General features: G+C 44.6%; 1 protein-coding gene across 4 annotated transcripts in view; it reads left to right on the forward strand.

Annotated features, from left to right (window-relative positions):
* The window catches only part of spata6 (spermatogenesis associated 6), an 81,559-nt gene extending 56,735 nt beyond the window's left edge, over positions 1-24,824 (forward strand). For 2 of the 4 annotated variants that reach the window (XM_055641810.1, XM_055641811.1), the window contains 3 exons: positions 17,596-17,695; positions 18,945-19,030; positions 19,429-24,823. In XM_055641810.1, coding sequence (XP_055497785.1) covers positions 17,596-17,695; positions 18,945-19,030; positions 19,429-19,588 — 346 coding nt within the window. In that variant the 3' untranslated portion in view covers positions 19,589-24,823. Of the gene's footprint in view, positions 1-17,595; positions 17,696-18,944; positions 19,031-19,428 lie in introns of all 4 variants that reach the window. The other 2 variants (XM_055641812.1, XM_055641809.1) reach the window with 2 other exon arrangements.
* The last annotated feature ends 277 nt before the right edge of the window (positions 24,825-25,101 follow it).

The raw sequence follows: 25,101 nt of genomic DNA on the forward strand, positions 1-25,101 counted from the left end.
TGACCTGGGCATGCACAGTCGGAATTCCTAACTCGCTTATTCTCTGAATGCTTTCAAGAGAGAGTTAGATAGTGAGAGAGCTCTAAAAGATAGCGTAGTGAAGGGATATGGGGAGAAGGCAGGAACGGGGTATTGATTGTGGATGACCAGCCATGATCTCAGTGATGCTGACTCAGTGGTGCTGGCTCGAAGGGCCGAATGGCCTACTCCTGCACCTATTATCTATAATTATGATCACTGCATATCCATGTGCCTATCTAAAAGGCCTCTGAAATGCCACTATTGCATCTGCCTCCACGCCATATTGACAGCATCTCTTAAATTGTGCACAACATCTTTAAATTTTGTCCCTCACCTTAAAGCTACAGTATGCCCTCTAGTGTTTGACATTTTCAGACAGTCTATTTTATCTATGCCTCCCACAATCTTACATAGCTCTATCAGGGCTCTCACTTTTTTCGCTGTTGCCATCCGGGCAACCTAGGCAGCTTTTTAGGTTGCCAAATGACAGTATAGGTGATCATTTAAGACGGCTTGCATGATGCGTGCGATAATGTGCTCAGAAGAAGTGCGTAGTTACTTGTCGGAATTATGCTCAATGATGCATTTACATATTATTTCTGCTTCAAATAAAGTCACAAACTAAACATATTCACCAATCAAGACATGATATATACCACAATGACATGCAGCGAAATTATAATACAGTATATACAGTATCTCAACTATTTTTACATGTTGCAATGAATGCAATTCCTAAAAATGTGGCTGGATTATTCAGCGTATGATCAACCTGTGTCAATAAATCCAGGACCATGGTAACATATATGCTTAACCATGCACACTACAGATTGATGCAAGCATATTTTCTGTGAAGGACTGACAATTATCATGACCCATAGCATGGATCTTTTCCTCTTCATTCATCAATCTCTGTTGTGCCCAGTCACCGCAAGGTAAGTTGATAAAGAATTGAATCGATCTGTTTGACACCTTTGAAGGTAGACACAGTAACAACTTCAAGAGGGGAAAAATAGATATAATATATCCCTTCTGCTTGAGGATTTTGTAATTTAAAAGAGAATGGAAGTGTACTTTGATTTTCTTTTTCTTGTAACATACTTGTTACTGTATTATTATTATTATTATTATTATTATTATTACCTGACCATGCCTATACCATACTTTTGAATGTACATAGTACCTCTTTTACTCTGTGCCCACTAAGAAGATGAGTGATGGAAGTAGATGGAATCAATCATGGAACTTGGCAAGTGAGATTGCCCAGAAGGGCAATAAAAATGGCTGGAGTGGCTATTTATTTATTTTTTGGGGGGTAGGTATCAACTTTAAATGAACAGAAACATTATATTGGTGAGAACTTGTGCAACATTTCTGCTTGATATTTAAACCATCTCCTGAAAAGCAAAGTAAAGACAGAGCTGTTCAAATACATCTAAAAGCCACTTTAATTGTCATCTGAGTCGCTCTCGAGCAGAGCATCTTCCTCATCAGACTTGTCACTGTCAGGGTGAGGTCCCGAGGCAGATGCTGCAGCTGGGTCTTCTCCCGTGTCAGGCCTCCATGCCCTCATCCCTACTGCATGCCACAAGCTGATGGCTGGCTGGGGATCAAAGTCCTTGATGTTACTGGTATGCAGCTTGATGAGTCACCTGGTCATCCTGGAGGGAACTTCTGATGGTGGTCTTCAGCCGGCTGAAGCCTCGCTCAGCATCAGCTGAACTTGCCGGTATGGTAAGGACGAGGTCAAGGAGAGTGCAGATGTTAGGTAGCTCTTCTGGTGTGGGACTTCAGGAACACCATGCTGTATCACAACAACCCTTTCAGCAACTTGGTTGTTACTTGGCACTGCACTGGAGCATTAGGGGGAGCTTCAATGCCCAGATTTTGGGGTGTGTTTCTGATGAACAAGTGGGGGAGGACTGGTAAGCGAGAGACAGATACAGAGAGAGACAGAAAGTGCGGAGACCGAGATAGACAGAGATGGAGACAGAGACAGATAGAAAGACAGGAAAAGAGACAGGTACATGGATAGGACAGGTTTGGAAGGATATGGACCAAACGCGGGCAGGTGGCTTTACAGTTTCTCTCCCCCTCCCATGGGGTGGGGGATTTAAGGGCCTGTCCCACTTGGGCGACATTTTTGGCGACAGCCTGAAAAGAGGTTGTCACGTTGTGGTCAGGTCGTGATGCGCGGTGTCTCCCTGTCCCACCAGGATTTTGGAATGTTCAAAATCTAGTGGCGACATTTGGTTGTCTCATAATGTCGTGCGTCTTGTCACAAGCTGAGGTATGCTGTCCTGCGAGTGATGCCCGGTTAGGGCTATGGTTGGGGTTAGGTACCACAGATGGGCTGTAAAATAATCTCACCAAAAAAAAATCACTAAGTGGGACAGGCTCTTTAAGGGAACAACAACAACAGAACAATTTGCAGCGGTATCGAGTGCCAATCCGCTGCCTGAGCCGCTGGTTCACAAACAAGCAGCAACTCCACAGGGCAAGGTAGGTAACAAGGATAAGGCAGGAGCTCTCTGAGAAACGTCGGCACAGTTTGCATCAGGCCGTCTGCTGTCCACATCAGCCAAGCTTTCCTTTGCTTGCCAAGCCGGGCAAAATGACACGGCTTTTAGGTTGCCAGGTGGGGCTTTAGGTGGCTAATGGCTAATGGCACCCGAGCAACCGTTAATTTCGAGCCCTGTCTATAAGGTCTCCTCTCAGCCTCGACGTTCCAGAGAAAACAATCAATGTTTGTCCAACCTCTTCTTATAACTAATACTCTGTATTCTCATCACGCTCTCTACTTGTGTCGCTACCTTCAAGGAGCTATGGACTTGGACGCCAAGATCTTCTGCACATCAGTGCTGTTTAGGGTCTAGCCATTAACTGTATACTTTCCACTAATACTGGGCCTCTCAAAGTGCACCACCAAACACTTGCTCAGATTAAACTCCATCAGCCATTTCTGTAGCTGATTTATGAAGCACTGCACCGTTTACTTTGGCAGCCTTGTTCCTTATCCGTTACTTCCAATGTTGCTGTCATCTGCAAACTTATATCAGGAAAGGCTTTGAAGTTATTTTGTTTTTAAAATATGTTTAAACTAATGTTTTATGATTACTTTTTTGCTTTTTTTTTTTAAATCATCAGTTTCACCTATTCTTTAGTTTTGGACTTGCCCTAAACTAAAAAGACGTCCTCAATAAAATAATGCTTTCATTAATATGTTCCCAATCTTAAAACCTCCAAATAGCTGACACCAAATTTTCCATGAGTTAACAAAGAACAGTATAGCATATGAATAGTCCCATTGGCTCACAATGTCAAAGCTGAACACGATGTCAAGACAAACTCTTATCTGCTTGCACATGATCCAGATCTCTCCCTGCAAAACCATGTGTCTATACAGGTATAGGTGGACAGGTACATGGATAAGAAAGGGTTGGAGGGATATGGGCCAAACATAGGCAGTGGGACTAGTGTAGATGGGTCATCTTGGTCGGCATGGACAAGCTGAGCCGAGGGACTTGTTTCAACGATCTGTGACTCCATGACTGTATCCAAACGCCTCTTAAATGGCACTATTGTATTTGCCTCCAGCACCATCCCTGGCAGTGTGTTCCAGGCACCCACCATTCTGCGAGTAAAAAATTGTCCCGCACATCTCCTTTAAACTTTGCCTCTCTTTCATGACAGGAAGGGTTGGTGCCAAAACTTGATACCATTGCACAATAAATCCCTTACACCTAAAATTTAACCCATGTAACTCCATTTTCTCCCATGCAATCAACAACAATGCCCTGAATACACCCAGGCAGGTCAGGAGTTCAGAAAATCTGAACTGAAACTAAATTTTAACTTAATTATTCCATATAACCATATAACAATTACAGCACGGAAACAGGCCATCTCGGCCCTACAAGTCCATGCCGAACAAATTTTTTTCCCCTTAGTCCCACCTGCCTGCACTCGTACCATAACCCTCCATTCCCTTCTCATCCATATGCCTATCCAATTTATTTTTAAATGATACCAATGAACCTGCCTCCACCACTTCCACTGGGAGCTCATTCCACACCGCCACCACTCTCTGCGTAAAGAAGTTCCCCCTCATATTACCCCTAAACTTCTGTCCCTTAATTCTGAAGTCATGTCCTCTTGTTTGAATCTTCCCTATTCTCAAAGGGAAAAGCTTGTCCACATCAACTCTGTCTATCCCTCTCATCATTTTAAAGACCTCTATCAGGTCCCCCCTTAACCTTCTGCGCTCCAGAGAATAAAGACCTAACTTATTCAAACTATCTCTGTAACTTAGTTGTTGAAACCCAGGCAACATACTAGTAAATCTCCTCTGTACTCTCTCTATTTTGTTGACATCCTTCCTATAATTTGGCGACCAAAATTGTACCCCATACTCCAGATTTGGTCTCACCAATGCCTTGTACAATTTTAACATTACATCCCAGCTTCTATACTCAATGCTCTGATTTATAAAGGCTAGCATACCAAAAGCTTTCTTTACCACCCTATCTATATGAGATTCCACCTTCAAGGAACTATGCACGGTTATACCCAGATCCCTCTGTTCAACTGTATTCTTCAATTCCCTACCATTTACCATGTACGTCCTATTTTGATTTGTCCTGCCAAGGTGTAGCACCTCACATTTATCAACATTAAACTCCATCTGCCATCTTTCAGCCCATTTTTGCAAATGGCCTAAATCACTCTGTAGACTTTGGAAATCCTCTTCATTATCCACAACACCCCCTATCTTGGTATCATCTGCATACTTACTAATCCAATTTACCACACCTTCATCCAGATCATTGATGTACATGACAAACAACAAAGGACCCAACACAGATCCCTGAGGCACCCCACTAGTCACCTGCCTCCAACCCGATAAACAGCCATCCACCATTACCCTCTGGCTTCTCCCATTCAGCCACTGTTGAATCCATCTTGCTATTCCTGCATTTATACCCAACAGTTGAACCTTCTTAACCAACCTTCCATGAGGAACCTTGTCAAAGGCCTTACTAAAGTCCATATAGACAACATCCACTGCTTTACCCTCGTCAATTTCCCTAGTAACCTCTTCAAAAAATTCAAGAAGATTAGTCAAACATGACCTTCCAGGCACAAATCCATGTTGACTGTTCCTAATCAGACCCTGTTTATCTAGATGCTTATATATATTGTCTCTAAGTATCTTTTCCATTAATTTGCCCACCACTGAAGTCAAACTAACAGGTCTATAATTGCTAGGTTTACTCTTAGAACCCTTTTTAAACAATGGAACAACATGCGCAGTACGCCAATCCTTGGGGACTATTCCCGTTTCTAATGACATTTGAAATATTTCTGTCATAGCCCCGGCTATTTCTACACTAACTTCCCTCAATGTCCTAGGGAATATCCTGTCAGGACCTGGAGACTTATCCACTTTTATATTTTTTCAAAAGTGTCAGTACTTCTTTTACTTTGAACCTCATAGTATCCATAGCTACTCTACTAGTTTCCCTTACCTCACATAATTCAATATCTTTCTCCTTGGTGAATACCGAAGAAAAAAAAATGTTCAATATCTCCCCCATCTCTTTTGGCTCTGCAGATAGCTGTCCACTCTGTCTCTCCAATGGACCAATTTTATCCCTCGTTATCCTTTTGCTATTAATATAGCTGTAGAAACCCTTTGGATTGACTTTCACCTTACTTGCCAAAGCAACCTCATATCTTCTTTTAGCTTTTCTAATTTCTTTCTTAAGATTCTTTTTACATTCCTTATACTCCTCAAGCACCTCATTTACTTCAGTTTTCAGATTCGGTTTTGTATCCTGGTAATTGTAACATTCCAAGCAGCGTAAGTGGCAGGAATAGGATGGAGAATTAAAATGACAGGCAACGGGAAGCCAAGGACCACTTTTGAGGACTAAACAGAGTTGTCTCAACAAAGCTGTCCTGCAATCTGTCAAGCATTTGCAGCCTATTGTGTCACCAGTCACTCAATATGTGTTTAGTTTCTCCAGAAATCACATTGCTATTGATTGCAGCACATGGAATTGTAAGAAATATTTAGATCACTGCATCGTGAGGACAGAAGAGTTAAAATGAAGGGCTTGAATCTCCTGTGGTTGCATGAAAAGATGCCTAGAGTAATAAAATGAAGGCTGATAGAGGTAGTTGAATGACCTGGAGTTAAAGGGGAACCGTCTCTTCAGAATGTTGAAAGGGAAGAAAGGAAAGGATGTGCACAATGTCTCTGCCGAACATGATGCCAAGGCCAACTCTGAGGCATATGTGATAGTGGTATTTAAGAAACTTTTGGATAGGCACATAGATGTGCAGGGAATAGAGGGATATGTATTAAGCACAGGCGGATAAGAGCAGATAACACCACTCCCAGCAGCGCATTATAGACACTCTACCCGCATATAAAACAGTTGGCAGCATATCTCCTTTAAACTTTGCTCCTCTCACCTTAAAGCTATGTCTTCTAGCATTTGATATTTCCATCTTGGGAAAAAGGTTCTGACTATCTACCCTATCTATGCCTCACATAATTGTGTATACTTCTATCAGGTCTTACATGGATAACAAGGGAAATCAGGGATAGTATCAAAGCAAAGGATGATGCGTACAAACTAGCCAGAAAAAGCAGCATACCGGAGGACTGGGAGAAATTCAGAGACCAGCAGAGGAGGACGAAGGGCTTAATTAGAAAAGGAAAAATGGATTATGAAAGAAAACTGGCAGTGAACATAAAAACTGACTGCAAAAGTTTTTATAGATATGTGAAAAGAAAGAGATTAGTTAAAACAAAAGTAGGTCCCTTGCAGTCAGAAACAGGTGAGTTGATCATGGGGAACCAGTATATGGCGGACCAATTGAATAACTACTTTGGTTCCGTCTTCACTAAGGAAGACATAAATGATCTGCCGGAAATAGCAGGGGCCCGCGCGCGGGTCAAAGGAGGTGGAGGAATTGAGTGAAATCCAGGTTAGTCGGGAAGTGGTGTTGGGTAAATTGAATGGATTAAAGGCCGATAAATCCCCAGGGCCAGATAGGCTGCATCCCAGAGTACTTAAGGAAGTAGCTCCAGAAATAGTGGATGCATTAGTAATAATCTTTCAAAACTCTTTAGATTCTGGAGTAGTTCCAGAGGATTGGCGGGTAGCAAACGTAACCCCACTTTTTAAGAAGGGAGGGAGAGAGAAAACGGGGAATTACAGACCAGTTAGCCTAACATCGGTAGTGGGGAAACTGCTAGAGTCAGTTATTAAAGATGGGATAGCAGCACATTTGGAAAGTGGTGAAATCATTGGACAAAGTCAGCATGGATTTACGAAAGGTAAATCATGTCTGACGAATCTTATAGAATTTTTCGAGGATGTAACTAGTAGCGTGGATAGGGGAGAACCAGTGGATGTGGTGTATCTGGACTTCCAGAAGGCTTTCGACAAGGTCCCACATAAGAGATTAGTATACAAACTTAAAGCACATGGCATTGGGGGTTCAGTATTGATGTGGATAGAGAACTGGCTGGCAAACAGGAAGCAAAGAGTAGGAGTAAACGGGTCCTTTTCACAATGGCAGGCAGTGACTAGTGGGGTACCGCAAGGCTCAGTACTGGGACCCCAGCTATTTACAATATATATTAATGATCTGGATGAGGGAATTGAAGGCAATATCTCCAAGTTTGCGGATGACACTAAGCTGAGGGGCAGTGTTAGCTGTGAGGAGGATGCTAGGAGACTGCAGGGTGACTTGGATAGGCTGGGTGAGTGGGCAAATGTTTGGCAGATGCAGTTTAATGTGGATAAATGTGAGGTTATCCATTTTGGTGGCAAAAACGGGAAAGCAGATTATTATCTAAACGGTGGCCGATTGGGAAAGGGGGAGATGCAGCGAGACCTGGGTGTCATGGTACACCAGTCATTGAAGGTAGGCATGCAGGTGCAGCAGGCAGTAAAGAAAGCGAATGGCATGTTGGCTTTCATAGCAAGAGGATTTGAGTATAGGAGCAGGGAGGTTCTACTGCAGTTGTATAGGGTCTTGGTGAGACCACACCTGGAGTATTGCGTGCAGTTTTGGTCTCCAAATCTGAGGAAGGACATTATTGCCATAGAGGGAGTGCAGAGAAGGTTCACCAGACTGATTCCTGGGATGTCAGGACTGTCTTATGAAGAAAGACTGGATAGACTTGGTTTATACTCTCTTGAATTTAGGAGATTGAGAGGGGATCTTATAGAAACTTACAAAATTCTTAAGGGGTTGGACAGGCTAGATGCAGGAAGATTGTTCCCGATGTTGGGGAAGTCCAGGACAAGGGGTCACAGCTTAAGGATAAGGGGGAAATCCTTTAAAACCGAGATGAGGAGAACTTTTTTCACACAGAGAGTGGTGAATCTCTGGAACTCTCTGCCACAGAGGGTAGTTGAGGCCAGTTCATTGGCTATATTTAAGAGGGAGTTAGATGTGGTCCTTGTGGCCAAGGGGATCAGAGGGTATGGAGAGAAGGCAGGTACGGGATACTGAGTTGGATGATCAGCCATGATCATATTAAATGGCGGTGCATGCTCGAAGGGCCGAATGGCCTACTCCTGCACCTAATTTCTATGTTTCTAGGTCTATCCACAAACATCAACATTCCAGGCAAAACATTCAAGTCTGTCCAACCTCTGCCTGTAGCTAATACCTCCTATACTTGAATGTGGGGGCTAGTAGTGTGGAAGTTGAGGACAAAAGGAACACCCTTCTTGCTCTGAATGGGCAGAGACGGTGTGAGAGCAGAAACATGGGAAATAGTATAGACTTGATAGAGACTCCTCTGGTCCAGAGGTGGGGAAGAAGCCATGATCAAGTAAAATTGAAGACATTTTGACTTGGAAAAATAAACCAGGAAGAATGCAATGTGTGCCTGTAGAAAGCAAGGTCGAAGAGATGCAGTTAAAATAGTCTGGGCTTCTAATAGATTTTTGTTCTTAAGAAAGAAAGATTCTAATGAGTGTAACAATTCAACGTTTCTCTTTAGCCACTGCTTACCTGCTGGCTTCCAGGAATTTTTGGAGATGTTGTTTATGAATCTACTGTTCCTCTATAATTTCCAGTATCTTACAATTTATTGTGTATTTATTTAACTTGTTTAAATTACTTTTTCTCGCACTTCTCTGTATGAATTTCCATTTGCCATATTTCTGCTAAACTGAACTGAAAACAGGAAAAGTCGTGCAGGAGTTTTGAATATGTTGGGGCATGCTACACAAAAATTAATTAGGAATAAAAGTAATTAAAAGTAAAAGCACCAGTGGGCACGATTAAGTAAAATCGCGAAGCATTTATGTGTTATAGAGTGCTTTATTAATTTTCCCATAAGTCACTCACCAGCAATTTTAGTCTGACAGGCATAAGTTACTCAGTCTATCTCTTTCCACCATGTTATATAACTGTTCCATTTTAGCAGGATCTCAGTCTTCCAGCATCTTTGGAAAATGATGATCAGTGCATCTGCTACTTCCCTTCTTGTTTGTAGAAGGTTGGCTATATGTATTGGAGAGAAAATAGGATGTGGGGAGTCCTTGATACAAACATTTGCACGATTCAGATTCAGACAATGGATTTGACTGAGTTTACAGATGCTTTTACTTTCAATAGGAATGATTAACATTTGCCTTCAGTAAAATATTGGTTCTGTGCTTCTTAGTCTAATTAACTCTTAGATACGGGAAGTGTTTCCGACATTTAATCATTAATGCCTAATTTCCAGCTGGGGCTTTTTCTCAGTAATAGTTCAGATTCCATTACATTACCTTGACAATGCATCCTTTGGGACATTAAATGTGAGATGTTTATAACCAACCGAGTGCATTCAAGTAAGTGCGGGGGAAAATAATCACTTCATTAGTATCAAAGTAAATAGCCCTTAAACAAAACTGAGGATAGGGAGGCAAAATATTTAATATCATGCCTGGCTAAAGAACAACATAAATCTGAATTTGATTATCCAAACCATTACACTATCATAGATATTATGTGAACTGTTAAAATGTCTTGGGATAATTTTACTTTGTATACAGTTAGTATTTGTCTGTTTTGTTCCTGAAATGTAATGGGGGATTTATTGCAATGCACAATTAGCTAGAAATGTCATGGAGAATATTCTTTAACATATCTCATGTGTACATCTACAGGAACTTGGTGTATAACAAAATCTATAACATAATCTATGCCACAGTTGATAGTTTCATTGGCTATGCCTCTTGTAAAAGATAATTTATATGTCACAGTCTTCGGCAAGCTTCCTTCTTGAACCTTTGGAATCAATGCATTTCGTAAATGTTGCCAGTTAGGGTATAATGCTATATAGGTTCATCACCTAAGGTATGGTGATATTTTTCCAAGTCAGGATGGTGTCTAACTTGGAGGATACCCGCAAGTGGTGAAGTACTTGAGAAATTTTGCCCTTATCCACTTTTGTGGGATGAGGTCATAGGCCTGGGAAGTGCTGTGAAGAAGCCTTATAATTTTCTAGATAATAGCCAGTCTAGCTACAGAACATAAAACACAGAAAAATACAGCAAAGCAACAGGCCCTTTGGCCCATAATGTCTGTGTCGAACAGGTTGCCAAGATAAACTAATCTCATCTGTCTGCGCATTTTGCATTTTCCTCTATTCCATGCAACAGTGCACTGGTTTGGATGTTTAAAGATGGAATGACAGTCAAGAGGTGTGTATTCTGGATGATATCAGATTTCCTGAATGGTGTTGGAACTGCACACGTCCAAGCAATGTTGTAATCCAGAAATACTTTGTAGATATGGATTTCAAGAGCTGCGTCATTTGCACAGAAAACACGTATTAGAGTTATACAGCACGGAAACAGGCCATCAGCCCTAATTGCCAATGCTGACAAAGGTGCCCCATCAACACCAGTCCCACCTGCCACGTTTGGCCTATATCCCTCTAAACCACTCCTATCTATGTGCCTGTCCAGGTTGTCAAAGGATACAACAGAATAAAGATCCGTTGTAGATATGGGCAGAAACTTGGCAAATGGAGTCTTAATCCAGACAAGTGTGAGGTGTTACGCTTTAAGAGGTCAAATCTAAAGGGAATGTACACAGAAAATGGTAGGGCCCTTAGTAGCATTTATATACAGGGGATCTTGGAGTACAAGTCCATTGCTCCTTAAAAGTGGCAACAAAAGTAGACAGGGTGATAAATAAACCATATGGCATGCATGCCTTCATCTGTCTGGGTATCGAGTATGATATTCAGGAAGTTATGTTGCAGCTGTATAAGTGTTTAAAACTCTTTTGAAATATACAAGATACAAGATAGATTTATTCATCACATGTGCCAGATGGCACAGTGAAATGAAATTCCCATACAGCCATACAATAAAAAAAGGGACACAACACACTATAGGGTTTGACATAAAACATCCCCACACAGCAGAATCAAAGTTTCCCGCTGTGTGGGAAGGCACCAAAGTCAGTCTCTTCCTCCATTGTTCCCCGTGGTCAGGGCCTCCCCGTGCTCTCCGCAGTTGCAGCTACGGGCGGCCCGATGTTCAGGACCGCTCGCTGGGGTGTTGTAAGTCCGACGTCGGGGCTGCGGGGCGTCCTCAGCGGCGTGGACACCGGAGTCGGCGGCTTCCAAAGTCCGCAGGCCGCGCCGGGTGGAGACTGCTGCTGGAGACCCTCTGCAAGGCGCCGCGAGGTGGGGGGCGAGGACGCAACTCGGAGAAATAGTCGCGTCCCCGCCAGGAAGAGACTGGGAAACAGTTTCCCCCTTACCCTGCCCCCCTCCCCCACATAGAAAAGCAAAAGTTTCCCCCAACACAAGACTTTAGACTAACTAAAAATAATAAAAAAGATAGAAATAACAGACAGGCTGTAGGCAGAGGCTGTTGCCAGTGCAGCGCCCCTAGTGGACTGTGTAGTTCAGGTTGGCCCATTAGAGGAAGGGTGTGGAGATATTGGAGAGGGTGAGAAGAGATTTACCAGGATTCTAAAAGGGCACAAAGTGCTGTAGTAATTTAGCAGGTCTTGCAGCTTTATCAGGACACATCACACCCTGGCTTGGGAACAGCTCTATCCAATACCGCAAGAAATTGCAGAGAATTGTGGATGCAGCCCAACCCAACCTCATTTCCATTGACTCCATTTATACCTCACGCTGCCTCAGCAAGATCACCAACGTAATCAAGGACGTCACACCCTGGCCACTCCCTCTTCTCCACTATCCCCTCAGGCAAAGGTATAGAAATGTGAAAAAGCACACCTCCAGATTCTGGAAGTTTCTTCCCAGCTGTTATCAGGCACTGAACCATCGTATCACAACTAGAGAGCAGTCCTGAACTACTATCTATCTCATCGGAGACCCTCAGACTATCTTTGATCGGACTTTACTGGCTTTATCTTGCACAAAACGCTACTCATGTTATTCCCTTTAACATGTATCTGAGAAAGGTACACTGAACGGCTCGATTGTAATCATGAATTGTCTTTCCGCTGACTGGTTAGCACGCAACTAAAACTTTTCACTGTACCTCAGTAAACGTGATAATACACTAAACTAAACTAATCTCTGGAGAACATGGATAGGTGATGTTTCGGGTTGGGACCCTTCTGCAGACCAGCATCCTAAACCATTAACCAGCATCTGCAGTTTGCTATTTTCACCAGGATGCTGCTTAGAGTATTAGCTCTATGGAGAGGTTGGACAAACTTAGATATTTTTCCCTGAGGCTGAGGAGAGACCCCATAGAAGCTTATATAATTATTAGAAGTATAGATAGGATAAACAGTCAGAACTTTTACCTAGAGTGGATGTGCCAAATAATAGGGGGCATAGCTTTAAGATAATAGGTTGAATGTTTAAAGGAGACTTGACCAATGGGGACCTGTTGGGTCCCGCCCCTCAACGCGCTGGAGAGGGGGAGAGGGAGACTGGGGGGGGCAGGGAGAGGGCGAGGGGAGAGGCTGGTGGGGGGGTTGGGGGGGAAAGAGAGCTTGGGGGGAAGAGAGTATGGGGGGGAAGAGAGCCTAGGGGGGGGGGAAGAGAGTCCAAGGGGGGCTGGAAGAGAGCCCACGGGGGGGGGGGGGGGGGGAAGGCCTGGAGGGGCGAAGAGAGCCCAGGAATTGGAGAGGGGAGCCCGGGGGGGGGAGAGAGATAGCCCGAGGGGGGTTAGAGAGAGAGCCTGGGGGGACAAAAGCCCAGGGAGGGAGGGGGGGGGGGGGGGGGGGGGGAGAGAGCCCCGGGGGGTAGAGAAAGCCGGGGGGGATAAAACTCTACAGGAATATGTAAATATTGTACCGTCAGAGCGTCGTTTTTTCGAGCAGTATGATTACACACACACACACACACACACACATCCAAAATCAAACTTTTAATAGTTACTAGACCAAGTGGGACCCATTGGGTCCCTATCACATGGGAGGCCTGGCCCCCAGCGCAACCCGTTCCCTAACGCAATATTCCATCACTCACCCATAGCCCCCACGGGAGGCCTGGTCCCCCCCAACGCAACCCGTTCCCCAAGGCAATATTCCACCACTCACCCGTTTCACCAACACAACCCGTTCCCCCAACGAAATATTCCACCACTCACCCATAGCTGACAACTGCGCAGGTGCTGCGCATTTCGCCTTATTCACCCTCCCTCATTTTTAAACTTTAAAAAAAAAATGCAATTTCACTTGCTAGCTAGCAGAGCTCAGTGAACTGTGACTTTAAAAAAATGCATTTGCACTTGTTGGGGCTAGCAGGACTCAGTGTACTTGAATAGCAACAATATTGTGAGCAGGGCTACAATCCCATTGTGACATCACAGCTGTAAGCACAGGGAATAAGCGAAAGAGTTGTTTTCTTCCAAGTTTTCATTAATAACTCGGGAAATAAAGCACGACATTTTGAGTCATGATTTTTGACCACTGGAAAAAGCTCTACCGGAGCTTGTATGTTAAAAATTTACCGTTAGCTCGTCGTTTTTTGGAAAAGATGTAATTCCACACAAACACACACAAATAAAGAAACAAGATCATAGTTTTAATCGTTACTAGATCAAGCGCCCCCCCCCCCCACCCCTCAAACACCCCCCTCAAACACTACCCCCCCCCCCTCTCTGCCCCCCCCCTCTCTGCACCCCACCCCCCCTCTGCCCCCCTCACGCTCCCTCTGCCCCCCCCCCCATCCCCCTCTCTCTCTGTGCCTCTGTGTCCCTCTCTGTGCCTTTGTGTCCCTCTCTGTGCCTCTGTGTCCCTCTCTGTGCCTCGGTGTCCCTCTCTGTGCCTCGGTGTCCCTCTCTGTGCCTCTGTGTCCCTCTCTGTGTCTCTGTGTCCCACTCAGTGCCTCTGTGTCCCTCTCTGTGTCGCTCCATGTGCCCGTCAGCGCGTCGTTTCTTCGAGTAGATGTGATCACACACAAACAAATAAACACGCGCACACACGCACACACACACACACACACACACACACACACACACACACACACACACACACACACACACACACACACACACACACACACACACACACACACACACACACACACACACACACACACACACTCACATCCAAGATCAAAGTTTTATAGTTATATGGATGATGAGATGTGTGAGGCAAGTATTTTACCATGTTGAGTGCCTGGAATATGCTAACAGTTGTGGAGGTGGTGAAAGCACTCACGATAGTTTTGTTTAAGAGGCATTTAGTCAGGCACTAGAACATGCAGGAAATGGAGACATATGAATCATGTGCAGACAGATGACCTAAGTTTAATTTGACGTCATGGTTGACACAGCAGTTCCAAAGTGGCACTGTTCTATGTCATGATAAAACAGAAATTGCAGCAAGGAGCAAAATATTGATAAAGTGGTGCTTGTATTTGACACCCTCCATCACTTTGGCAGGGATAGACTGGTGAGGCAATAATAAGATGGATTGGGTTTGTGCTGCTTTTTTGTGTCAAGGAAATACCTGGACAACTTTCCACGGTGCCAGCCTGTGTTGCAGTTGTAACAATTTGACTAGAGGCGGACTTGTCTTCTCCTCCCTGGTCTGGCAAGGATTCTCATGACTACCTGTTAATCATAAAAGACATTGATGAGAATGCATAATTAATATCTTTCAATATTTTAAGCAAATACAGTGATTTATTTATAAATTGCCATTTCATTTTAAAAATAAGTAAAAGACTATTAGCTTTAGATGTGTTGGGATCTGGGCTGTTAAAAATCATGCGTTTGCAGTTTGCAATGCTACTATAACCTGTTTCCTGCCACAACATTTTTTCACTTTATAATCTGACCCGAGTATTCTCAGGGGTGGCACTGAACAGTTTAAACAGTCCAAGTTCATTTTACTTATTTTTGAATGGAATTGTTCCTCTTAATGTCTCCAACATCCTTCTGTCCTGTAGTCTTCAAATTCCACCAACTTCATATCCCTAATTTCCTGAAACTCATCAGATTCCATAGCACCAAGAAGCAGAGCAAAGGGGCTGTCTAAATTAGTGCCATGGCACTGGATAAATGCAATTCTTGTTATTTTATGCTGGCATATTAGGTCAGAAGAACTCACCAGATTGCAGCCATCACTCTTAGGCCTCTTGCAGGATCCTTCAGCTGCAGTATGTTAGATTGTAGAATGTTGCCAGCAGAAGGTTTAGCAATTACCTATAGGGGGAAACCGTTTTCAGGCACCTACCTCGACGGAGATGTGACTTTCTTCCTTCGCTTCTTTGCCCCCCTCCTCGCGGCCTTACAGCTGGTTTGGTGCGGCCTTTCCTGGAGCCAGGTCCAGAGCTTCAGCGGCGACGCAGCGGGGACTTTAACATTGCAGACCCCCTTGTCGGGGGTCGCCGGAGAAGCGCTCTGACCGCTGGTCTGTAGCCTACGGCATCTTGGAGCCTCGGTCTGGAGCTTCTGGCGGCAGGCGTGGAGTGGACTTTACTTACCATTGTGGAGCGGGCGATCCCTCGTCGGGGTTCGACGGAGTAGAGCACCGTCCGCCGGCCTGCGGCCTACAACATCTTGAAGCCGTGGTCTCCGGTAAGGAGATGGCCGATTTTGGAGCTCCGGGCCGCGGGGTGTGCTCAGCCTGTCCCGATGTCGGCGTTCCGACCATCCCGACCTGAGGGCATGAACATCGGGCCGTCCGTAACGGCGACTGCGGAAGGTCAGGGCCCCGGCCACGGGTGAACAAGGGAGGAGTGCAGGCTCGAAGGGCCGAATGGCCTACTTCTGCACCTATTTTCTATGTTTCTAGGAGATCCTGGTTCGATCTTGAAGAAGGGGGCTTGTCTGTACAGAGTTTTTACAATCTCCCTGTGACCTGCATGAGTTTTCTACGGGATCTCCAGTTTCCTCCTCCACTCCAAAGATGTACAGGTTTGTGGGCCAATCGGTTTGGTATAATGGTCCCTGGTGTATGCAGGATATCGGCGCTGACTCGGTGGGCCAAAGGGCCTGTTTCTGCACTGTATCTCTAAACTAAACTAAACTAATTATAGTGTACACTAGACCAAGGGGGTCCCGTCCCCTCAACGCGCGGTTTAGGTGGGGGGTGGGCCTGCGGCGTCACACACAAACTAACCACCGCCCGCACACACACACACACTAACCACCACCCTCCCCCAACCCCCCACACACACACTAACCACCCCCCTTGACTACCTGTTAATCATAAAAGACTAGGAAGATAAGCAAAACTAGGAAGGTAAGCGAGAATGAGGCAGGCGGTGGAGAGAAACTCCTGGTCGAGTCACAGACAAGTTCCACAAGGTGCACCAGTGAGCCCTTCTTCACCAGCTGCTGCACCGTCTGGTTCATGCAGCTGTTGCTTCGGCTCACATTGTAGCCCCGGCCGACAGCGTATTCTACAGTACGCCACTACCGATAGGACGTGTCTGTGGCCTTATCCATTCCACTGACCCCCCCCCCACTGCTGCTTCCTCCTCCTCCTTCCCTGCAGTCACTGACGTATTCCAAGGTGGAAGATGTCGGCAATTTCCAGAGATGGATGTGGAGGTGGAGGTAGGAGCGGACAAAGCGATGACAGGACAGGAAGTAGTGGCAGCTGGTGAGATGTGAGAGAGCCCCACGATGACCAAGCTTTATCCTGTCAGTATCAGTGGTTTGAAGAAATCATTGTTCGCCAGGAGCTACAACAGTGTAACAACAGCTGCATCAACCGGACAATGTGGCAGCTGGTGACTAATATTCTGTTGCACAGTTGTTACAGATATTTTTGTTTTATTTATTAAAAATGCATGTATAAGTTGAATTTTTTTTCTGCATGCCTTTCTTTGCATTAGTAAAAATTACTTTTTGTATTGCAGAATCTTACATTTAAATTTATGTTTGCACATTTCATTCCTTTTTCGCAACTTATGTCCTATCACTTTCTACCTTTCTAAAACTGGACCTTTTACCTTTACACTACCACTCTACACTTAAGCATTTTGATGTTTATAAATGACTGATGGCCATCCTAATCATGCCCCTCCAAAAGTATATTTTGTAAAGGTCACTCGTTACCTACAGCATCATGTTTCTTTTTATAAATTAGATTTTATTCAGAGCCATCTACACCAACAAAAGGGGAGGACATCCATCAACGAGTAATGAATGTTTTGAAGACAAACAGTGCAAGGCAAAGGCTGACATTTGTAAGTAATGTAATCATTTGATTTGGGGTTTAAGAAAACTTGGAGACTGAGAATCTACCATAAACCCAAACCAAATGTCATGAAAAATCTTGGTGTTAGTGAATCTGAAGGGAGGAGAAACTAAACGATTGTAATGGCCCGGTCTCACCCACGAGTGATCCTGAGTTTAAAACAAATCAAACTCGTCGTAATAACGTAGAATTAACCTAGCGGGAACGTCGGAAATCGTAACGCTAACGGCAGGTACTCGGGAAACTTGTTAACTCGTGAAAATCTTTCACCCAATCCTTCTCTCCAGAGTTGCTGCCTGTCCCGCTGAGTTAAAGAGTGCCCATGGTAGACTCACGAGTCACTACGGTAAACTCACGGGCTACTACGTTCTTACAACAAGTTTAAACATTTTACTTCAAGATTAAATTTGACTCGTGGAAATCTTTCAAGATTAAATTTGACTCGTGGAGTTCCGACGTTCCCGCTACGTTAATTCTACGTGATTATCACAAGTTTGATTTGTTTTAAACACGGGATCACTCGTGGGTGGACTCACACTGTCAGATCAAGAGATCTCATCCATTTTACCTCATCTGCCTGGTACCATGGTTACCATCTTTCATTCCAACTACTGATCATTATTCTCCTACCAATCCTCCTCTCCAAGGTTTGTTTAGTTCTCCATCCACTCATCTGGAGGCTTGATCACTTCCCAACTCTTTCCACATGATTGTAAACATGTATTGTCTTTCTGCTGACTGGTTAGCACGCAACAAAAGCTTTTCATTGTTCATCGGTACACATGATAATAAACTAAATTCAGCTAAACTCAAACTCAAATCCATTGGCAAGTTACATGATGGAACGGACTGTTGTTTCTTTGGATATGCTGTGAAAGGGATAGATGAGGAATACAAATGGCCTTTTTATTTAAAGTTGGAATAGATTCAAAAGAAATCTCAACATTTTATCATTGTGATATTTAAAGATGGAGTTTAAAAACAATGCATGTGTGATATTGAGCAATGTAATTTTTGGATGTTGCTTCCTCGCAGTTACTGGAAATTCTTTTAGAACATAAAAGCGTGCAAGCTGGTTAGAGCTCTGTTTTGAAATAGCCTGGGGGAAATGAAGTCAGCTAATAAGTTATATCTTTAGCATATATATTTATATGTCTAAGAATGTTTACTTTATTTCTAAAACAGTGATCCTGGTTTGTTGTTAATTATCATTTCTTTTCACTGTTTTCATGCTGAAGAATTCTACTGATGACATAGATTATCATTCAGGCAGAAGATCTGTCTCGTCTATGGATTCAATGTATGATACAACAGATCATCTCAGGTACAGAAGGCTTTTACTATTCCTATCATTTGAAAGTCAATTTCTAAACACTTGAGCGTTGAAACTCTTTGGATGGTTTACAAATAGGAGGGGTTATATTTAGTGACTTTAACTAACCATTAACACTGACTACACAAATCGGTTATTTCCTGATCATCTAAATATACCAATTACAAACCTATTTTCTTTATTACTATTATTACTAAATTATTACTATTAATTATTTAGAGTAAAGGAATGGATAAGGAGGAAATGGCCTGTTATTTTTCTTTTAAAATATTTTACCTACTTTACAACAAGTTATGGCATTTTGGGATGTAATTTTAACTTAAAAATTGATAAATTGTGAACATTAAATATATACCAAAATCAGATAATGAATCTTTTTGTCCAAACAGTTCAGTACTCCAGCATGACACGTCTGTACATCTGGGTGATGGCGATTATTGGTCAAATCGGGCGGCTGTTTATAAAAGAAAGTCTCACAGGGCAATTTTTGAAGAAAGCCTGGAAAGGATCTATAGAAATATGTACAAGAAAGCTGCAGCTAAATCATAAAAATTACATAGACCAGTATATGTAAAACTATTATTGTGTTCATAACAGATATGGTGCTTTTTCCAAAACTGTGTCTGTCCATCAGAATTGATAAATGGTGATCAATAATTACTTGTATTATTAGCATGAGTTAATACGTAGCAAGAATTAATGGTTAATAATATTTGTGATTTGTGAGTTTTTAAATAGCAAAAATGAAACTATCTGTGAATGCCCAATTAATTCTATATTCTACATTACAACATGTGTTAGGCATGATATAATTCAATTTAATTGAGTTAACAAGATAATTAAAATAACAACAAAACCATTAATTTTGTCTCAAATGCACAGGAGATGAAAATATATTTGAAAAAATATTGTTTTTATATTGTGGCTTCCTACTTGTAAGAGTTTGAGAATGATATTTAATAACAAAGATGGTTGAAATACTCATGGCTTGATAGAGCAATACCAAGTAAATGCAAGGATCAAATAAAGTATAATAGAAAAATGTTTTAAACAAAAATAATTGCCACTCAAAGGTACATTTCTTCACATTGATTAACTATGTTAAGTGAAAGGTGGACTGTAAAAGACAGCAGTATGCAATTATGGATATTGATTTCCAGGAAGTACAGTTATAATCAAAAAATCTTATTTTGTTCCAATTACCAAATATTATGTTGTAGCGGGGACTCACAGGAGCCAAGAATTAGTCGAACACAAAGTTGTGAGAGTGAAATGTATTTTATTACTACTACCATGCCACATGATCCCCCCAGAACCGGAGGCACCGAAACGGACAAGACGCCGAACGAGGCAGCCTGACCGTGTAAACACGTCCACCCGAACAGAGTCCTTGACCTGCCCGGAAGAGCATACAGGAACCCGCGACGGCGGGAGCCCGTGACGAGGAGGCTGGGTCACTTGAACCAGCTCGCTCAGGTCCAAATGGGCCAGCTTACGGTGCTCTTACCGGCCCGCGTGTCCGCTCCGGAAGGAGGCAAAACGCTAACCTCCACTCCAGTGTCCAACAGGAACCTACGCCCCGAGCGCCGGTCCCAGGAATACAAAGGATGAATTTCGCCGACCACTGCGGTGACTACCGGCGGCCGGCTCCGGAGTTTCCCAGGAACGCACACGGCTGGCAGCATTGGCGGGCCGTTGCCCACCAGCGTAGGTGGTAAGAGCACCACATCTTTTTCCCTGCCTCCTGTGCCACTTGCCTGGTCTGTGGCTCCGTGGAGCCTCTTGTGGGCATGGTCCTAGGACGCTGTGCCTTCCAGGGTGCTGAATTGATCCGGTCCAGGGTTTCCAGCACACCCACTTCCTGCTGGTTGGCCCGCCACAGCTCGTCAGCGCATGCCACTAGCATCAGAGGATCTTCGATGCTCTCCCCCAAGAGCTGCCTGTGGATTTTGCGCCGCAACTGGTGTAAGTAGGTGTACTCAACAGGAGGTAGGACCGGTGGTCGCCCATGAGAGCGAGCATCTCGTTCATGAGGACCGAGGATTTACGGTCGCTGAGCCCGCCCATGTTGAGAACCTGCGCCGCTCACTCCATGCGGCTCGGCCCGAAGATCCAGAGCAGCAGCTCCTTGAGGCCTGTGTACTTCCCCGCCGCTGGGGGATTATCCATGAATGGCACGACCCGACCAGCCGTTTCCTGGTCGAGAGCGCTTACAGCGTAATGGTAACGGGTCTCGTCAACCATTATGCCACGAACGTGGAACTGCGACTTAACCTGACGGAACCATACCCGAAGCGGGCAATCCAATTTGCCAGAAGGGCTCGAACGCACGACTGGGCGGAAGTGTCCACGAGTGGGATGGCCTCCAGCCACCATGTAAAACGATTATCACCGTCAGTAGATGCGACACACCCTGGGAAAGCGGCAGCGGTCCCACTATGTCCATGTGTATGTACGTGGTTGAACCGCCGGTGTGGCACCGAGAAATCCTGTATCCATGCCTGGATCTGCCGATGTATCTTGGATGACTGGCACGGGATGCATGCCCGTGCCCAGTGACCGACCTGCTTCCGCACACCATGCCAGATGAATCTTGCCGCCACCATGGCAAACGTGGCCCAGATCGACGGGTGCGCCAGACCGTAGATCACCTCGAAAACACGACGGCTCCAGGCCGCCGGGACAACCGTCCGCGGCTATCCCGTGGAGACGTCGCATAATATGAAAGCATCCGAGGGACCCAACGGCATATCCTCCAACACCATTCCGGTGATCGCGGTGCGGTAAGCTGGTATTTTCTCGTCCGTCAGCTGCTCCGCCGCCAAGGCGGTGTAGTCTATCCTGACGGCCGGGCTGAGCACGACTGCGATCACCGGGCGGGACAAGGCATCCGTCATCGGGTTGCATTTACCGGCGATGATGTATTCGGACATGGCTGTCTGCTGGTGCTGCTTGCAAGCGGACCAAGGATCCGAGACCTTTGCAGATGCGAATGTGAGGGGCTTATGGTCTGTGAAGGCCACAAAGTGCCGGCCCTCAAGAAGTACCGGAAATGTCGCACAGCGAGATGCAAGGCGAGCAACTCCCAGTCAAAGGCACTGTAGCGACACTCCGCTGGGTTCAGCTGTCTGCTGAAGAAGGCTAGAGACTACCATTGACCGTCGAAGCACTGCTCCAGTACCGCGCCGACTGCTGAGTCCGAGGTATTCACGGTAAGAGCTGTGGGGGCGTCTGTTCGCGGGTGCACCAGCATGACCGCCCAAGCCAGGGCATCCTTTGCCCCTTTGAACGCTGCCACGGTGACTGCGTCCCAATGGACCTCCCGCCGCTTGCCAGACAGCAGTTGGAACAGCGGCCGCATGATCTTAGCCGCCGCCGGAATGAACCGATGATAGAAAGTCACCATGCCTATGAACTCCTGAAGTCCTCGCACCGTGGAAGGCTGTGGGAACTGACGTATGGCCTCGACCCTGTCCGGCGGAGGCACTTCTCCGTGCCGGATCTCGTGGTGCCCTAGAAAGTCAATGGCCCGGAGGCTGAACTGACACTTGCTGGGGTTGACCACGAGGCTATGCTCGCTAAGGTGCTGGCACGACAAACAAAGGTGGACGCAGTGCTCCTGCCACATGCGACTAGCCACCAGGATGTAGTCCAAGTAATTAAAGATGAAATCCAATCCCCGACTCACCGTGTCCATGAGGCGCTGGAAAGCCTGCGCGCCGTTCTTGAGGCCGAAAGGCATCCGCAGGAATTCAAACAACCCAAACGGGGTGATGACCGCAGTTTTAGGGACATCCTCCGATCGCATGGGGATTTGGTGGTACCCGTGGACTAAGTCGATCTTCGAGAAAAACTTAGTCCCGGCCAGATGGTTTGTAAAGTCCTGAATGTGGGGAATCGGATACCTGTCGGCAGTCGCATCCTCATTAAGGCAGCGATACTTCCCACGAGGCCGCCAGCCCCCAGAAGCCTTCGGCACCATGTGAAGCGGGGAGCCCCATCTTTCCCGGATTACAATCCTGGTCGTCGGGGTCACCAGTGTAGCGGGGACTCACAGGAGTCCAGCCAAGAATTAGTCGAACACAAAGTTGTGAGAACGAAATGCATTTTATTACTACTACCGTGCTGCTCCCTACTCCAACCACGTGCACGGATGTTACCCGACCTTAAATACCCAGGGCAAGACCCCGTGAGCCTATGCCTCCCACTCCCAAGATGCTCAACCCCTCCCTCCTGAGCCAAGGGTCACTATGCCCATGGTTAGCCACCAGGTGCCGCCACAATGTATTAATATTTGTCATTTTATAATTCCCTGTAAGATATACATACTTGTTATTAGCATTTTCAATTTATGGAGTTTGTTTTGCTTTGACCCAGGTTTTAAAGTTGATGTAACATAATTGGCACCTGTAATTACCACTGTTTCACTGTGAAACTGACAACAATTTCAAATTTCCACATGTACGGTTTAATGTGGGCGTGGGTGATTTAGATTCCACCGACTTAACCAGTTTTGCATTTATTTTATAATGTCAGTTAATTACGTTAATGGCACTATAAAATGCTAAAAAATGTAATATTATGAGATCTAAGTTAAATGGCTGACATCATTATTAGCAATCAATAAACTTACTGGGCCTAAAATATACTGATTTTACGTATATGGATTGTAATTTCCATACCTAAATATTTAACAATATAATGCCACATAGAATTTATTTTTCATGGCGTTTGTTTGTGATATTTAATCTTATACTATAATTTTTTTTATGCGTGTAACATATTTAAAATATTTGTTAAAAATTATGTAAATTTCCAATTCATGCATGTTGTCTCCGAAAATTCTTTTGTTGGCTGCTCAGGCACCTTGATAAATTGCAGCAACTCATCGCCAGAGACCTTATTTAACTGAGACTTGATGGCAAATAACGTTACAAAAAGGAAAGCCTGCAATCCCAAGATTGCTGAATCTTTGTGTGTTGTGTGTGGATTTCTTTTTTGGCAACAGCAAGCTGTGTCACTTAGCTGCTGCTCACATAATTAAAGGCTTCATAATTTCATCATTATGAAAATTCAAAGTACATTTTTCCCCTTCTAATAGCTGTTTTTGCAGTTTCATAAAGTCTTTAATGCTCTTCATCTTCAACATCGATGCAAGCAAGTGTGTTATCATCCTCATTATTTTAAGCTGAAGTTGATTATTAAGGGCCACCAATTTATCATATCTATTAAGTAGGAAATCATGAACAAAGTTAGGGAAATGATTCTGCCCTGCACTGGTCATACCTTTTTGCTTTACCTCAGCCCAAACATCTGCAATATTTGTCACTGCATTGTAGATGTTGCATGCTTCCAAAATTCCCTTTGAAGTCTTGCCTTCAGATGCATCAGTAAATTTAACAGCTTGCAAAAATGTCGTAAATACTTCAAAAGGTGCAATTATAGTTTAATTTAGTTTAGAGATACAGCATGGAAACATGCACTTCGGCCCACGGATTCTGCCCTGACCAGCAATCCTCACACACTAAAGGGCCTGTCCCACTTGGCGATTATTTCGGCGACTGTTGGCATCATTGACTGACAAACCAGGTCACCGAAAAAGACGCGGCGTGACGACGTATTGAAGCGCGGTGTTTCCTCAAGTGTCGCAACATTTTTGTTGTCGCCGCAGGATTTTAAAATGTTTCAAATCTTTCGGCGATCTGATACGTCAGTCAATGATGCCGGCAGTCGCCGAAAAAATCGCCAAGTGGGACAGGCCCTTAACACTATCATACACACACTAATGAAATGAAATGAAATGATTCAATTTATTGTCATTGTCAGTGTACAGTACAGAGACAACGAAATGCATTTTTAGCATCTCCCTTGAAAGGGAGACACAGGGCGTCGCGGTGTGCCCGCGCCTGCCGCCGTAACTAGGGACAATTTACAATTAGCCTACAAACCGGAAAGTCTTTGGAGTGTTGGGGGAAACAGGTGCTCCCGGAGAAAACCCATGCTGGTCACTGGGGGAACGTACAAACTCCATACCGACAGCACCCATAGCCAGGATCAAACAA

Source organism: Leucoraja erinacea, chromosome 10 (assembly GCF_028641065.1).
Source record: "Leucoraja erinacea ecotype New England chromosome 10, Leri_hhj_1, whole genome shotgun sequence".
In the NCBI taxonomy this organism is placed as follows: domain Eukaryota; kingdom Metazoa; phylum Chordata; class Chondrichthyes; order Rajiformes; family Rajidae; genus Leucoraja; species Leucoraja erinaceus.